At 43.8% G+C, this 15,924-nt stretch overlaps 1 protein-coding gene across 1 annotated transcript in view; it reads left to right on the top strand.

Moving 5' to 3' along the window:
- YEATS2 (YEATS domain containing 2) overlaps positions 1-15,924 on the top strand; it is a 44,681-nt gene that overhangs the window by 4,356 nt on the left and 24,401 nt on the right. The window contains 9 exon segments of the mRNA XM_031555092.1: positions 607-849; positions 2,538-2,653; positions 3,744-3,905; positions 5,558-5,669; positions 6,678-6,722; positions 7,688-7,874; positions 9,471-9,710; positions 11,552-11,710; positions 13,923-14,026. Coding sequence (XP_031410952.1) covers positions 607-849; positions 2,538-2,653; positions 3,744-3,905; positions 5,558-5,669; positions 6,678-6,722; positions 7,688-7,874; positions 9,471-9,710; positions 11,552-11,710; positions 13,923-14,026 — 1,368 coding nt within the window.

Genomic DNA, 15,924 nt, shown 5'->3' with positions numbered 1-15,924 from the left:
TCCCTTTTTTTTTTTTTTCTTTTTTCTTTTCCCTCTGTTTGTGACCAGCCCTCGGTGTTGGGCTGTGTTGTGCAGGCAGGGAAGAAGAGAACTTGTCCTGGCCAGGGCTGCAAGGAGAGCTACCAGTACATCCATTGTGACAGCCTTTGGCTTCATGGGCTGAGTCTGCCTGCTGCTGGCAGAGGGCTGCCCCTGCTCACTTAATTGGTTCTGCATCAAGTGGAGGTGACAGGGAAGTAGGGCTGGCTGCTATGAGCGCAGGGGGAGTTGTGCAGCTGTGTGGAGCAGGGCGGTTGGGCCACGGAGGAGGGAAGTTGTTATGTCCTGGGCACACTGCAGGTGTTCAGGTGGCTGCAGCCCTCCTTGCTGCCACCAAGTGCATTTCTGGGAGCAGAAGGTCTGCAGGAGCAGATTCAGTCTGGGATCCTGTTTCTGAAGAGCTGCTGTAAGCTTTTCTCTTCAGTTACACACTTTTTTTTCCTGTGAGGCAGGTGATGAGGTTGTTGCTGTTTACGTGTACGTTGACTTTTTCCTTTTTAGCTTAGCCTTGTTTGATTTGGGCTGCAGGGAAATAATGGCTGGTTTTGTGCCTGGCCTCTGTTGCAGGGAACCAGATCATGTGATGCCACCATTCTTAATCACCCTTCCATCAAGAAGTTTCTGGAGTCACCCTCTCGCTCATCATCCCCTGCTCACCAGGGCTCGGACGCACCGTCAGCCAACCACTCTGAGAGCGACTCTCTGTCGCAGCACAACGACTTCTTCCTGGACAAGGACAATGGCAGCCTGGACGCAGACGAGCGGCTGGCAAACAGCCTGGACCAGAGGCAGAGCAGAAGTGCTGGCCGGGTAAAGTAAAGTGCGAGTGGTGGTCATGTTACTGTAGGGCCGTCTGGACTCGATGCTGGCACCAGAAGCTGCTCATGTTTTTACCTGCCTTGCTGAACGTTTGTTTCTTACCCCCTCCAACTACTTGCTCCCATTTCAGCTTGCCCTTGCTGTGAGGCTCACCCAAGTGCATGTGTCTGAGCTAACCTTACACAGCAGGAAGGTTGAATGGGCGGCAGGTCAGCATTGGTGTTGGTGCTGCTGCCTACTGCAGCCTTGGGGCAGGAGGTGTTGTGCAGCTCAAGCCAAGGGCTTTATGCAAGTGGAAGTCAGACTGGGAGGGGCAGAGCCCGCAGAAAAGAGCAAGACGTGTCATTTCCTGCAGTGTTCTTAAGAATCTGGTGTGGCTGCATGCAGTGGTGCTGTTGCCTGTCCCTGGAGGGACAGAGTGGCTGTATCCCAGGTGACTGAGTTGAAACTGCTCAGTGCTGTGTATCACACTGTCACAAATGGCTAGCATTCCTGCAACTGAAAATCTTGTGATAATGTGGCAGAAAAAGAATTGACTCTGCATCCAGCGAGGAGTGTGTGACACCTTGCAAACAGAGCAGCAGCCTGCTGAAGCCCTTCTTAGGGTTCATAGCAGAAAGTGGATACACTCTATGTGGACCCTCCTGCATTGTGAGCTTCCAGACCAGTGTAGGTTGTTTCTACACAGGGGGCTTTGGTGAAGTAGTTGTGTTGTGTGGGTGTAGCATGTGGCATTGCATCTTTGATGGACACAGCACAGAGGCAAAGGGGTGATGAGGAACAGAAGCCATGTTAGGCTTCCATCCTGCTCTTGCTCCAGTCTGGGGCATCGCCAATGTAATGAGGTAAGGTCATCCCTCTCAAATCCTCTGTTTCCCATGTCACGCCTGTGGGACAGGTGCTCAGGGCAGGGCACTGCTCTGAGCTGCATAGGCAGCAGTCCTTGGTCTATATAAGCTGCTTTATCCAGCAGGCACAGAAAAACCTCTCTTTTTCATGCTGTGCAGCCCGGGTGATCATGGCATCACATCAGGCATTCCAAGCACTGCGTAAGAGCTGAGATTGTGCTGCAAGTTTGCTGGTGCTAGTTTTATGATGCCCAGGTGTTGGGGTGGATCTGTAGGCTCTTGTGGGTATCAGTGACATATTACAGCTGGTTCCATGTTTATTTATGTGGAGCTGATTCTTTTCCCAAACTTGGCCTTGATTCTTCACTGTGGAGCAATGCTGAAGGCCCTCAAGGCAGCATGAACTGGGAATTGGAAAGGTTCAGGTTTTCAGCAGCTGCCTGTGGGAGACTGCCTTGATTTCTGATGAGAGACACAAATGGTGATTCCTTGGCAGTGCTTAATTTCATTTGTCAGGTAATGGTGCATGATTTTTCAGACAGCGCAGAAGTGTTGCTTTGAAACCCAGACTGGAGTCATAGTTCAGATCCATGGCACTTTGCATAACTTGCACCAGACTAAGCCATGCAGATCCACATTACTGGACACAATGTCCTTGTTGTGTGCTGAATTGCTTAAATGTGCCTGAAGAGCAGTGTAAGTGCAATTTAGGGATGACTCATTGTTGGCCTCTCATCTACAAAATTTAACAAAATCTTACTTTTCTAGTGCCAAACAGAACAATGTTTAAGAGGAACGTGTGTTTGCCTTACTCTTTTCTTCTACCCCCAGGACAGTTTGGGTGTTTCTAGCTCCCAAAAACCAGGACAACGAACTGCTGGGCTGTCAAACGATGAGACGTCACGGCTCTACGTGAAGAAAACAATTGTGGTGGGCAACGTCTCCAAGTTAGTATCCAGAGGCTTTGTGGTGGCCTTCGTTTCAGGATCAAGCAAAATAACAGGTTAAAACTAGGAGACAAATAAGTTGATGGGCTGTGGCAGTGTGAGGTGTTGCCCTGCAGTGATTGTACCCAAGGTTGCCGTCCCTGAGCTGTTTGGCTGGGGAGAGAGGTGTTCTAGTAGCTCACATGAATAGAGATTTTAAAGTCTGTTTCTTTCAAGGGGAGTCTTTCAGCTTTGCTATCCAGTTAAAAATCTCATGTTTTCCCATGAAAATTTTGAAGAACTGGTTGTCTTAATTGCTGTTTCAGTGTGTCTGTGGGGATAATGTATGTAACAACAACAAAAGGAACAAAACCAACCTCCCACCACCGTCCAAAAAATCCAACTCAAACACACAAAATTATCAGAATGAGAAAAATTTTATGAACATATAATGTAGTTTGAAGAAATAATTTTGTTTTTATTTATTTCTCCCCAAAATTTAAGACAAGTAAACATACAGTTAAAAAAAGGGCATTGATTTTTAGGAAGCTGAAGGCAGGTCAGGGTTTTAACTCTCTGTCCTTGCACTGCTGATCAGTCTCACAGCAATTAGCAAATGTTGGCTGATTTGACTTACTGTTAGGATTGTGTCTTGAAAAATCTACCTAATCCTGGGACTGGAATCAAGTATGGATCAAATGCTAAATAATAACATTTTAATATTTATGATAGCAGAGTTGCTGATGTTCTGGACCAGTTTAACTTCTCGATACCTCACAAAAGGGGTTTAATGGTGATACAGTATTAAAATTAAGCTTTCCTAATTAAGAAGCACGTTTTTAAACAGATGAACTTCATATGACAGTTGTGCACTAGAATTGAGGAGAAATACTGAAAGTATGGAGTAAATTGAGGGGTTTCTTCTTTTTTTTTTTTCTGTAGGAGTTTTCTCTGCAGAATCTGAATGGTCAGAATATAGAATAGGAAGCAGAGGTATACAGGGACAAGGAACACATAGGCATTTTACCTTGCCTAATTTTTTTTGCCTGATCTTTGCCAAAGTACTTCTGTCCATTTGAGATTTTTGTATTGTGTTTGATTGCTTTGCCAGGTACATTCCCCCTGACAAGAGAGAAGAAAATGATCAGTCGACCCATAAATGGATGGTGTACGTTCGAGGCTCTCGGAGAGAACCCAGCATAAATCATTTTGTCAAGAAAGTTTGGTTCTTCCTACATCCCAGTTATAAACCCAATGACCTGGTGGAAGTAAGGTAATAAGGAGTTCTTTCTGTTATTACTCTAGTCTTCATGTTTGCCAAGCTTACATTGCCATGTTTCTTAGATCAAACTTCCCCTTTTTTCCTGATTTTTCTCTTGCATATCTTACTTGGGCCTCCAGTTTGTCTTGATTTGCTCTTAGCATAACAGTAAAAATAAATCAGCTTTTGCGTAAAATATACTAAACACTTGTTGGATTTCCCTAGTGTCAAAAGCATTTATCAGTTTCATTGCACTCTCTCCTTGTGAGGTGGGTATCTGTATGCATTGGGCTGTCCTCTGTGCAGGTTGTGCTTGTCAGAGCACAAAGAGGGGTCCTCTGCCTGCCTCCCAGCACAGCGTGGGGGAGAAAGAGAAGTCTCAGAAAGCTGTCTGACCGGTAGCTTTTGTGCCAAACATACATAGATCATTAAGTTTTGTCCTTTTCCCAAGTATTTCTCTTCCATACTGAGATCCGTGACGCTGACTTCATGCTTTGAAGAACCAGTATCCCATCAGTATAAAGGTATTGGTGCTGCAGAAACAGGGCAGCTTCTCTGTCCTTTCCCAAGCTATAGTCAGAATTGTGATCTGTAGAGATCAGCGAGCTTGGTTCTGTGTCCACTAATGCAGAAAAATGCCCTGTCTATTCTTCATTCTTGTTGCTTTGGACAAGACAGTGGGAGAATACCTTCAACCTACTTGGTGTTATTCTAAAGAAATTATTCTCCGAAGGATGGTCAGCTGCCTGTCTGGAGGAAAATGGGCAGACAGATAGCATGGCTACAGGATGGCAGCTTAATGCTGGCAGAATAGGGAGCTGCCTTTCAGCTTCAAAGACATAGCTGAGCTGAGAAGTGTTGGAAAGGCTCAGTAATGATTCTGAGGAGGCGATGCTGAGCAGCATGAAAACAATCTCCTGTATATTTCTGGTATAAAGCACTAAATGACACTTGGCTGCTATCTTTTTGTGCCTTTCTCAGTTCCCAGTATCTAATGTCAGTGCAATTTCTCTTCTATTTTAGTTTCCTCTAGTGGATTGATTTCTTCTTGTCACATAATCCCACTCATTTCAATGAACATTCATGTTCTGGACTAAAAATAGCATTTAAACCTCTTGTTTCATTGCAAAGATGCATTTGAATTTACAAAAGCAATATATTTTTTAAAAAGTCATGGTGAATTCCCTTTCTTTTCAGATTGGAGAATGACCCTGGTGGAGCTGGCTTTTCCTTGCAATCCATGTATTGTTTCATTGGCTTTAGATCTTTTTCCTGCTAGATAGGGAAGAGCAAGAAGAGATTGCAAAATGTTGCACTGAAAACTCAGCTTGCAGCAGTGTCTTAGGAGCTGACTTTGGTTGTTTCATTTGTTTCTGAAATAAGTATTTTTTACTTGTCGTTACGCAGCTTTTTTTAACGTTTGTGTTCAATATTCTCTCATCCACCCATTACAGGATCTTCTCTGTCCTGTTGTGCAAAATAAAAGTAGGTTTTCAGCTGTCCACAGACATGAGAATTTGTGGTTGGATTGCATTCTCTCTGGCAAACAGCAGGCCTGAAGGTAGCTTTAGCTGTCAATTAGCCAAGCAGTCTTTGTTTTCTGAGAAAGAGGCTTTTGGAGGCTGAACCCTCTGTGCATGCATCATGTGAATCATTGTTTGCAGGGAACCTCCGTTCCACCTGACCAGGAGAGGCTGGGGAGAATTCCCTGTGAGAGTCCAGATACACTTCAAGGATAGCCAGAACAAGAGGATTGATATCATACACAATTTGAAGGTATTTGACCTGAATGCTTCAGAGAAAGGCAATGAAGTGAGCTCCTGCATAATCTAGAGTGTCTGCTTGTGTGCGTGTTCATGCTTCTGCCTCTCTCTGTGTTTGTCCTGCTGCTCTTTTGCATATAAATGGTTGTACTGGAGAATCAGAAGAGGTCCAGGAAGGCCTCTCACCCTGCCTGTATTAGAGGCCATGCTGTAGCCAAGAATCCCAGCTTTGCAGACAGACAGTATTTACCTCTTGGTTCCCCCCAGTATGAGATTTTTAGCATATTCTCACTGGCTTTAGCCTGACAAGTTGTTGCAGGGTCATCTATCTTTGGTAAAGTAACTCCTGTGTCCTTTCTGTTCCTTCTGCACTGGCTTGTATCAGCCACAGATTCTGTCTGTTGGTAGAGTAGGCAGGGAGGGGCAGGGATTCCTGTCCATTCCTTGTCTCCAGTCATTCACCTGTCCTGTGACATTCAGTAGGATTTGGAGTATGCAGCAGTCCTGGAAAACTAGGCCATTGCTTTTGTTTTACTTGTAATTAGCAGTGCCTGGCATTAGAGGCATTAAGTCCTGAGCTTGTTTATTTTGACGTGAGCCGCATGATTAGTTTCATTTAAACCCTACTTGCAATCATGAATTTGCTGCTGCTGTAAATTCCTTGTTCCAGCCATGTGTCTGAGTTTCTTTTCTTATTATTTACTCATATTTACCTCAGGAATGAAAAAGGGTGCCCTCAAATGCTACCCTTGGATTAAACGGGTTGTCTCCCAACAAATGCCGTTTCCCTCAGCTTTTCTGCTCCCTACTCTGTCAGTGCAGGCCCTGGGTTGTGGTTGGCTGCTTTGCAGGAGAGGGTCCTTAGCAGCACGTGCATTTCTGACTCTGTGGTTTAAAAAAATAATGTATTTCTGCTCAACTTCTGTAGTTCCAATTTCTTTTCGAGCTGCTTTGCTGTAATTTACAGTGCAGTGTATTGCTTTGCCCTTGTTAATCTGAGCCTCTTGCATTGTTTCCCCAGTTGGACAGGACTTACACCGGCCTGCAGACGCTGGGCGCAGAAACGGTGAGCCAGCAGGCGGTGGGATGGGTGTGATAGCTGGTTCCATTCAGGGTGTTTAAAAGGAAATAAGATGCAGAGGACTAAGCACTGAGTCCAACTCATCTGTTTTCACAATTTCTGGAATGAAGATTTTGATCTGTTCTATGAAATGCTTGCGACACCCTGTTCGACATGACAGCGGTCATTTTCCCATTTCTAGTCCAGGGAAAAGAATTTAACATGTACTTCACCTTGAGATCTTGTTTCTTTGCGGGGCCTCTGGTACCAGGCGTCTCCCTTTCCCTTCTGATGTGCGCGGGTCTCATACGTCAGGATTTAAATTTAAGATTTTGCCTAGCTGTCCTGCTGACATCTTCCAGTAGCTTAGGTACAGCTTCTGCCTGTGCCATCTTTCAGTAACTTTGTGAAAAAACAGCTCTCAAAGCTGTAAATAAAATAAATGAATAACTCAGTCTGTTATACCCCTAAAGTTTTTCTGTTATTTTTCCCCTGTGCTGTAGTAAATGGAAAATTTTTAATGTGGAACTACATTGTTTTAGCTTTTCAATCTGGAGTAAACATTAATGTGAGATGACCACATTATTCTTCAAAAATGTTTTTAGATTTGACAGTGTAGTAGTGGTGTTACTAAAAAGGCAGAAGGCAAGCTGAGCTCTGGGCCGGCCCCGAGGGATTGCCTGGGGATGGGCTCTGTGCTCTCACAGTGTTTGCTGCTCAGATTTCCCCATGGATGCTGTTTTACCAGGGCAGTGTAGTGATGTGGGATTCTTGTCCTGCACCAGGTGCTCCTGGACCTCTGGGAAGCTTTACTGAGATGAATGGGAGTTTTGTGCAGAGCTGGGGGGAGGTAGAGATAGGATTCCAGCCATTATAAAGTAGTTGCAGTGAAAACGAAAGACGTGGCTGTTTTTGCTCTCTTTACCTAACTACCAAATACCAATGTCACTGGTTTCACCTGTTTCTGGAAGGTTGTGGACGTGGAGCTACACAGGCATTCCCTTGGTGAGGAGTATCTCTTCTCCCAGTCTTCGGAATCGGACCTTTCTGATGCTCCAGCATCTTTACCACTGCCATTGAGTATCCCAGCACCAGTTAAAGCTTCTTCACCAATTAAACAGTTGCGGGACTCCAGCCCAGATGCTTCTGTTGACAAAGGTAAAGCAAATGGGTACTGGTGAGATATGAGTCCTTGGAACTTCATCTCTTCTGGATACCTTCTCCTAGTTGTTTTCTTGGCTTAAAGGGTATTCCCTGCTCCTTGCTTGTCCCAGGTGGTTATTTTATTAGTGCACAAGGAAACACAATTCAGAAATTGTAACTGTTTGTTCTCAGTTTGTTTTTCAACTTGTAGTTTGCATAGTGGGCTGTTTTTCTAAAATCAATGGATGTAGGTATGTGTGCAGCACATGGAGTTGGACAAAGGCTGTTTAAGATAACTTGTACTTTTGCATACTGTTTTCAGAGAGCTGCTAGGTTTCTGAATGTTCTGCAGACTGTGTTATGTTTGATAGTCTAGTGGTGTGTTCAGTTATTTATGTTTGTTCCTAACATGAGATGAGCTTGAAAAAAAAAATCTTCTAATGTAACTGAGGTGTTGAAAGGACAGAGCAAAAAAGATGCTGTGTTTGTTTGCCTGAAGGATAGCATCTGCGCATCAGTCTGGTTCTCACCTTCCCCTATAAGGTCTGGCAGTGCAGTGCCCTGCAGTGTGCCAGTAGTTGATGCTGCAGCATCATGTGAATTGCCTGAAGCAAGCTGGGTGCTGTCCAGGTGGAAGCACTATTCTGTTTTTAAATATACGTGAAATAGGAAAAACTGCATCTCTGTTGGCATTTAACTTATTTTTCTGGAATGTACAGTGTTAAGATAGGCTTCAGTTCTCTGGGCTGGGAAAAAAGAGTCTTTGATGGTTCACGTGTTTTGATATGAGAAATTTGCTGGAAACAGCAGCTTTGTATTTCTAAATATGATCAGATAACATGACTATATTCCTTTTGTGATCTATCCTGATTCCTGTATTAAAGGAATGACTGCAGTGCTCATGGTTTGCATGATGCATTCTGTCAGGGGCATTGTTGTGGCTCAGCAAGAACTTCTGTTGTTTAAGTGCAGTGTTTTCTCATGGAGGCACAGCCAAAAAAAAAAAAAAGGGGGGGGCGGAAAGGAAACAAATGTTAAATGCACAGGATTTTATCAAAGCATGAAGATATGCAGTAGCTGTAGAAGAGGGAGGAAGTAAACTTGCCTCTTATGCTGACTGGCATCAGATTAATTGATCTCCTTTTACCTCAGGTAAGTCAGGTAAGACTTTATCCCAGGTCAAAGACAGTAGTTGGACTCCTTGTACTTTTACTCCAACAGATGTACTGAGGGATTTCCTGTGAAGGAAATTTGCCTTAGCTGTGTGGAACCCTAACTGTGGTCATGGAACTACCAGCAGATTTTGGTCAGTGGAGGGGCCTTTTCATAAAACGTGTGCACACTGGCTGACGACCTACCAAAGCTGAACAGGCTGTGTATGATAGTGTTTTATTCTTTGGTTCAGGGACAGATCCGCCAGGCTTGCTTAGGAGGAAATCCATTATCACCCTTTCTCCCTTTTCAGCACCTCCCACCAGCTGCTGTCTCCTTCTTTCCTTCCTTTGTGAAGGTATTTGTTGAATCCTAGTTATGTTTATGTAGAGAATCACAGTAAGGCATTAGGCCTCTCAACCTAAGAATTATTTTTCTTCTTTTCCCTGTTTTAATCAGGATTCCCTGGGAATGCTGAAACTGAAAGACATGCCACGTTTTATTCCCTGCCATCTTCGATAGAACGGACTCCCACCAAATTAGCCACACAGAAAGTTCCCTTTGGCTCTCATGGAAATTCAGCCTTTCAGCCTATTGCAGCTAGCTGTAAAATAGTGCCTCAAGGTCAGATTCCAAGCCCTGCAGAGTCGCCAGGAAAATCCTTCCAGCCTATCACCATGAGTTGCAAGATTGTATCAGGTGAATGTTAGTTTACATATCTGAGTGCTTCACTCTGGAAAACCAGAGATTGAACCAGTTGGACTTGTTTTATGTCCTTTCCCTGCCTGCCTGTGTTTGAACATCAGGCGGTCTAAGAATTAGAATGAGGAGCTAAACACACTTAGTAAGTGTGAAATGCTTCACATCAGATCAAAAAAGGGATGAGAACTTTTCTTTCCCTGATAATGAATGATTTTAGGTATGAAGATCATAGTCTTTAACTGGCCTGCTACCCACAGACAGGCCTAGGCAAGGATGCTTCTTCCATATGTGCTGTTTGTATGTGGGAAGAAGCCATTCTTCTTCCTCCTTCTTCTGGACAACAGGGATTGATTAGAAAGAACTTAGTTCTGATTATTGAGTGAAGAATTTTCAACCTTGTTTGCACAAATGGTCCATCTTGTACTTGTGATATCTCCTCAAATGGAGCGACTTTGGTTTTCCTCTTCCAGAGGTGCACCCTCTGGATTAAATTTCCAGCTTGCTGGAATAGGGTGCTCTTTGGATAACTTCTCAACCAGTGGTGGCCAAGGTGCTGTTTATTCACTTAGCTTATAGAGCTTTCCCTGCCTGGGCATGATGCCATCCACTGGAAGATACTTTGCATCAGAAAGTTTTTACGTACAGCTCACTGTGTCATGTGTGAAGGTGAGAGATGACCTGCTACATTCCTTCATCCTCTCTAACCTGAATGTCAGAAAATGAAGCACCAGCTATCACTGTATGTTTTCTGATCTGCTCCCACATAATTTTTCTCAAGTATCAGGATGGGTTTTTTTGTTTTTAAATTTCAATATTTCTCTGTGACATCTTTTGAGTAGTAGTGATTTATATTTGAACCTATGCCTTGTGCTTTCTTCTTTCTCAATAAACTACTACTAATCTTCTAATAAGCTCTGCTACTAATCTTCACTCTACTAATTCTTCTTTTTCCAAACCTGTCCAGAAAGCAAGAAGTATAGTGCATTCTATCTTTCTTAATATCCTTGGATTATTCTCTGTTGGCTTTTGCTATTTAAATGTTTCTCTAAGCATTTCTCCGAGACTGCTGTCTGCTGAGAAGCATCACCCTTCCAGGTTCCAACAGCAGCTTATAAAACATAGGGATTATTCATGCTCCATTTTAATAGTCAATCACTGCCAAGAAAGCAGGTTAACAAGCAGCTGAAGTTTAGTGTACTTGCTGCCATCTTGTCACTTTCTTGCCTGTCCTTTTCTCTGCATTTCTCGTTTACCCCCTTGTGCATTTTTTTTTTCTTCTGTTTTTCTCTCTCTCCTGGCCCTCTTACCCCAAAGTTGCACATTTGTCTTCAAGGGCATCTGCTGTCATGAGAGCAGTGAAGAGACAGGATTGGCTTGGCCTGCCTGCTGGCTGCTGTTTCACGCAGCCTTTTTACATGAACTGCTTGGTCCTTGGTCTGGATGCCCGCATTCTGGGCTCCTTGAGGGAAAGAGAGCGCATATCAAAGAGCTCAGCTCTCTTCCTCTATTTTCTTGGGTGGTCTCGACTTAACAGTGAGAATGTTGTTAACCCACCTCAGAATTCAAGGATGGACTAGGTGGCTTTCTAAGATCCCTTCGAACCCTGTATGGCTTGATGGATAAAGAATGCCCAGGATAGGTACCAGCTCTTGTGCTTTACACTCCTTTAACTTTCGTTTTATTCTGTCTCTTCTCCAAGCTCTGTGATCTGGATTAGTCTTGGAAATGCATCCTCAAAGACATTCCTTCTCTAATCGTTTGTTAACGCACTACCACTGCTGTATTTTTGTGTTCTTATAACATTGATGAGATAGAAGCATTGGACTTTTTTTCTGAAGGTTCTCCAATATCGACCCCTAGTCCATCTCCGTTACCTCGTACCCCAACCTCCACTCCGGTGCACATGAAGCAAGGCTCTACTAGCTCAGTCATTAATAATCCATATGTTATTGTGGACAAGCCTGGACAGATGGTTGGAGCAGCAGCCACAAACACAGGTGTGTAGTGTGACCCCAGAAGGCAGAGTGACTTAGTCCTACACATTCTAGTTTACTGTCCCTTTCAAATGACTAGTGTAATCGTGGCATTTCAGTCTGGAAGTTTGGAACGGTACTCAGCAAAGAGAGGATGTTGTTTTGCTTAAGTGTCCTGTAACACAGCTGAGAGTATGTCGGAGTTGACTTCAGTTTCATTCAGGAAACAGCGCATAGTGTAAAAATTCTTAACAACCATAAAAGAAAGGAGAGAAAGTAATAAAGACTGTGTGGTGAGTAGAGACTGAAACAGACAGTGCACAGGTGGTTGGGTAAGGGCTGTGTCTTGGGTACGGGCAAAGAACATGGGGAGCATTGAGCAGCTTACAGATGTGGTTCTGAGTCCAACGCAGGAGATGTGAGCCATAGCTCTGCGTTACCGGAGCAGGTGTGGTGACCAGTGGTCAGGAACTGCTGTGTTTCAAAGCACGTGTGTTTGTGTAGGTGTCTACTTACTGGCATCTCAGGATAGTTCTTAGAACCAGGTGCTGAACTGCAGTGTCCACGTAATGCTAACTGTTCTTTGGACGTGGCTGGAAAATGCCAAAAAATCCCTTAACACTGCTGATAACACAGCTGTCTCATTGTGTCCAGTGTCCTCACAAAAGGAACTAGTAGGGAAAACATAGCAGTAGCTGAATGTTTTCAGTGTATTTGAGGGCTTTCCTGATATGTTGGTTTCACTAATAGGATTTTTGTTTTTCTTTTGCTATTTTTTCCTGTTTCTTCCTTACCTACAGCCTGACTCTGTTCTGCTTACATGGTTTGTTGTGGCTTGGTGACTGTCTTGTTCTCCTAGTAGGGAATTTTACATGGAGAATAGGATTGTAGAAGCACCAGAGGGTGTGAATATTGAAGTCCAAATGCCACTGAAGGTGCAGTTTCCCACTACATCAGTGTGATCCAAGTACAGACTGGCCTGAAAAAACTGCCTGCTGCCTGTCCCTTCCCTTGTGTTCCTGTCACTTCACCCTGTCCTACACAAACCAAATCAGATGGGTGGCAGAGCAGAAAATTAGTGCCCTCCCCTCCCCTTATTTTTTGTTGTTGGCACAAGCCCTGTGTGGAACTGGCTTTCTGGCAGTAGCAGCTAGATAGGATTGAGTAGAAAGTGATATTACAGACAAAATAGTTATTTTCTATACAACTTTTGATCATATCTAAGAGGGTAACACCTGAAACTTCATGTTTTGTGGAAGCCAGCCTTTATGTATCCCATTGTTTTGAGAAATGGCTGCACAGTTTACTTTTAAATGTAGGTGCAGGTTGTAATGCAACCGTGTGAGAGTCTGTGAACTTGTTTTTACTGTGGTTTTGGCATCTCTTTAACAAAAGAAGCTACAAAACCAGGCTAGTAGCAGTAACAGAATTGCTGCAGGTTGTATACAATGCTGCTAATACAGGGCAAGTTTGTCACTGGCTTTTACACTCAGACCCTCACCTGCATAAGGCAGCAGCTGGGTACTGTGGCACACCTTTCCAGGAGCAGATCCAGGAACTTGTCTTCATCTCTCACTTCCAGTTCTTCGTCTTCCCTCCCTTCCTCTCATTACTCCTCACCCAGTGTGTCCTTTTCTGACCTTCCTCTTTCTTCCCATGCCATCTTCCTCCACATCCTTCTCAGTGCCATGTCTAAGGCTAGAGCAGGTTCAGAGGTTTTCAGGGCAGTAGAGGGAGCTACATTTGTGGCAGCAAATTCTAACTTGGGAGCTTGTTTACTGTTCTATTTCTTGTAGTTCACCTGTAGCCAATACGGGCAGTCATCCAGGAGTATCTTCCAATTTGCAACAGACAGCTCTGAGTGAAGGGAGAGTCTGAAGAGAGGGTCTGGGCTGCAGACCCTCCACGTGGAAGCTGTGCTGACCTCCTGGAGCTCCAGAACCATGTGGGGTTTGGGGTCCAACTGGAGGAAAGTAGAAATGGGAGACCTCCAGTACTGAAAAATAGTCTCCTTTTTCATTCCTACAGGTGATGGGAGACAAGGACCTAGTGTATTTGTAATGAAAAGTAGTTTGTTTTGTGCCCATGCCAGCACCCACTGATGTCCCTGATTATGTTCACCTCATGGACAATAGAGAGTTGAGATGAAATGCCTCCTTTCTGGTTAGAAGGTGTCACGATGGGTGGCACTGCTGCCTGCCCTGCCCTGAAGTCTGCCTTGTTTCCCAACACGCAGGGAGCCCCACCAGCAAGCTGAGCAACGTTTGTCAGGCCTCTCATGGGGCTGGATCTCCTGTACCGAAGAGCCACGGGAGCAGCTTTGTGACCTCAGCTGTCAAGGTAATGTTCTTATTGGGGCATGCTTCCCATTAAGGGCACAGCTTTCAAAATGTCTCATCTGCTAAAAGAGCTCTTTTTTTGGCAGACTAGGATCTGTTTTGCTCTGTTAATGACAATATATAATTAAACCAGATGTGCCTACTTCAAAAGCTCTACTTGGTTTATTATTTTATGCTGCAGCTGTTCCTAGCAGTCTGAAAATAGGTAATTTCCTGACTTTACAACTGCCTACGTTTAGAAAAATAATCATGCAAATAGTGGAGTAACTGAACCTGTAACCAGTGATGAATAGGGTTCACATTCTGTTCTGCAGAGCTCAAATGTACAAAGCTGATCTATCAGATAAAATCCTTCCCTGCACAAGACACGGGAGAGGTATTTCTGACAGGCAAGCAGCACCAGTGAGCCTCTGTCTGAAAGCAGCTGCTGCTCATGGGAGCTATTCCCTGTCGTCATGACTCAGGAACCTTAATGTTGGTTGTGGAGAGGAAGGTTTTCCAGTCAGCTTGCAGAGAGCAGATTGTTTCACATTTGGAACTGAAGTGCTTCCCACATCTGTTAAGAAAAATGTGTTGAAGATTGCTCTCTGAAGCGATTGGTTTGGAGCACTTTAAATGTCAGGTGCTGGCTGGCTGTTCTGTTTCCAAAATCTGTCAGCTGGGTTTTACTTAACTGTTAAAAGTCACTTGTTTTATACTGGTTTGGGGCTGTTCTTTTTTGTAAGGTTTTAAATGAGTCAGAATGGGCACGTATTGTTGTAACAGTTGAATTCTGTTGGATTCCGTTAAAATCTGAAGGTATTTAAAACAAAAGAAATCGTAACTCTGTGAGTAGATGTATTTATGTCCATATGTCTTCTGGTTAGTGGGAAGTTGTAATTTTGTGGTTTGTTTAAGGGGGGGGGATGTCTGGTAGTTCAGTGTGATGTTATAGGTTGTGTTTCACTTAATGCTTTTTATCTCTTCACTGCGTGCTAGTTTCCTCTGTATTTTTTTTTTAATGACTTAAACCTGCATTTCTTCAGTCACTTTAAAATGATCAGTATGCATGCTGCTCTTGTTAAGGGCTGGCCATGCCTCTAACTTTGTCTTCACACCTCTTCCTGTTTGCTGGCAGTGGTTTGCTCTTGCTCACCATGTAGCTACACAACTGATCTGGTTGAAAGCTCATCTGTTTTCACCTGTCTGCACTGGCACAAGGAAGGCAGGAATATTGATTTAGTGTCTTGAGGATCTTTTGGCTGTGTTCCAACCCAAGGATGGACTAAGCAATCATGAAACCACAGCCATAGATTTCACACTGATCATAAAATAGTGCAATTATTTTAATTAAACAAAATATAACCATGCCATAATTCCTCAAATGCATTTGACTCTCTACAGCCACAGATTCAAGAATGAAAGATGCACCATTTTGCAGGTGTGAAAATGTGGTTTATTCCACTAGATACCCTCTCTGTTAGTGCCAGTTCATGACTGGGAAGACTATGCTGTCATCATCTGAGATGATTTTGCTTGCAGATGTAAATTGAACATTTTTTCCCCCTTCATGACCTGTTTCTTTTTGGATACTCATCTCTGAGGTTGCACACAGAACTGTACAGTAGCTGAGTTTGGCAGGGACCTCTGGAGATTGTCTGTCCAACTCCCTTGCCCAGATTGCTCAGGAACGTGTCCAGTTGGATGTTGAGTATCTCCAGTGTTGAAGAATCCCCAGCCTCTCTAGGCAGCCTGATCCAGAATTCAATCACTAACTTTAAAAAAAAAAAAAACTTATGTTTAACAGAATGTGTTGTATTTTAGTTTGTGCCCACTGATTCTTGTCCTTTCATTGTATACTATTGAACATTGTCTGACTCAGTCAAGTTCTCACCCTCCCATCAGTATTTGTGTCCATTG

The sequence above is a fragment of the Meleagris gallopavo genome, chromosome 11, assembly GCF_000146605.3.
Source record: "Meleagris gallopavo isolate NT-WF06-2002-E0010 breed Aviagen turkey brand Nicholas breeding stock chromosome 11, Turkey_5.1, whole genome shotgun sequence".
In the NCBI taxonomy this organism is placed as follows: Eukaryota; Metazoa; Chordata; class Aves; order Galliformes; family Phasianidae; genus Meleagris; species Meleagris gallopavo.
This window is presented reverse-complemented; position numbering and strand designations above follow the sequence as displayed.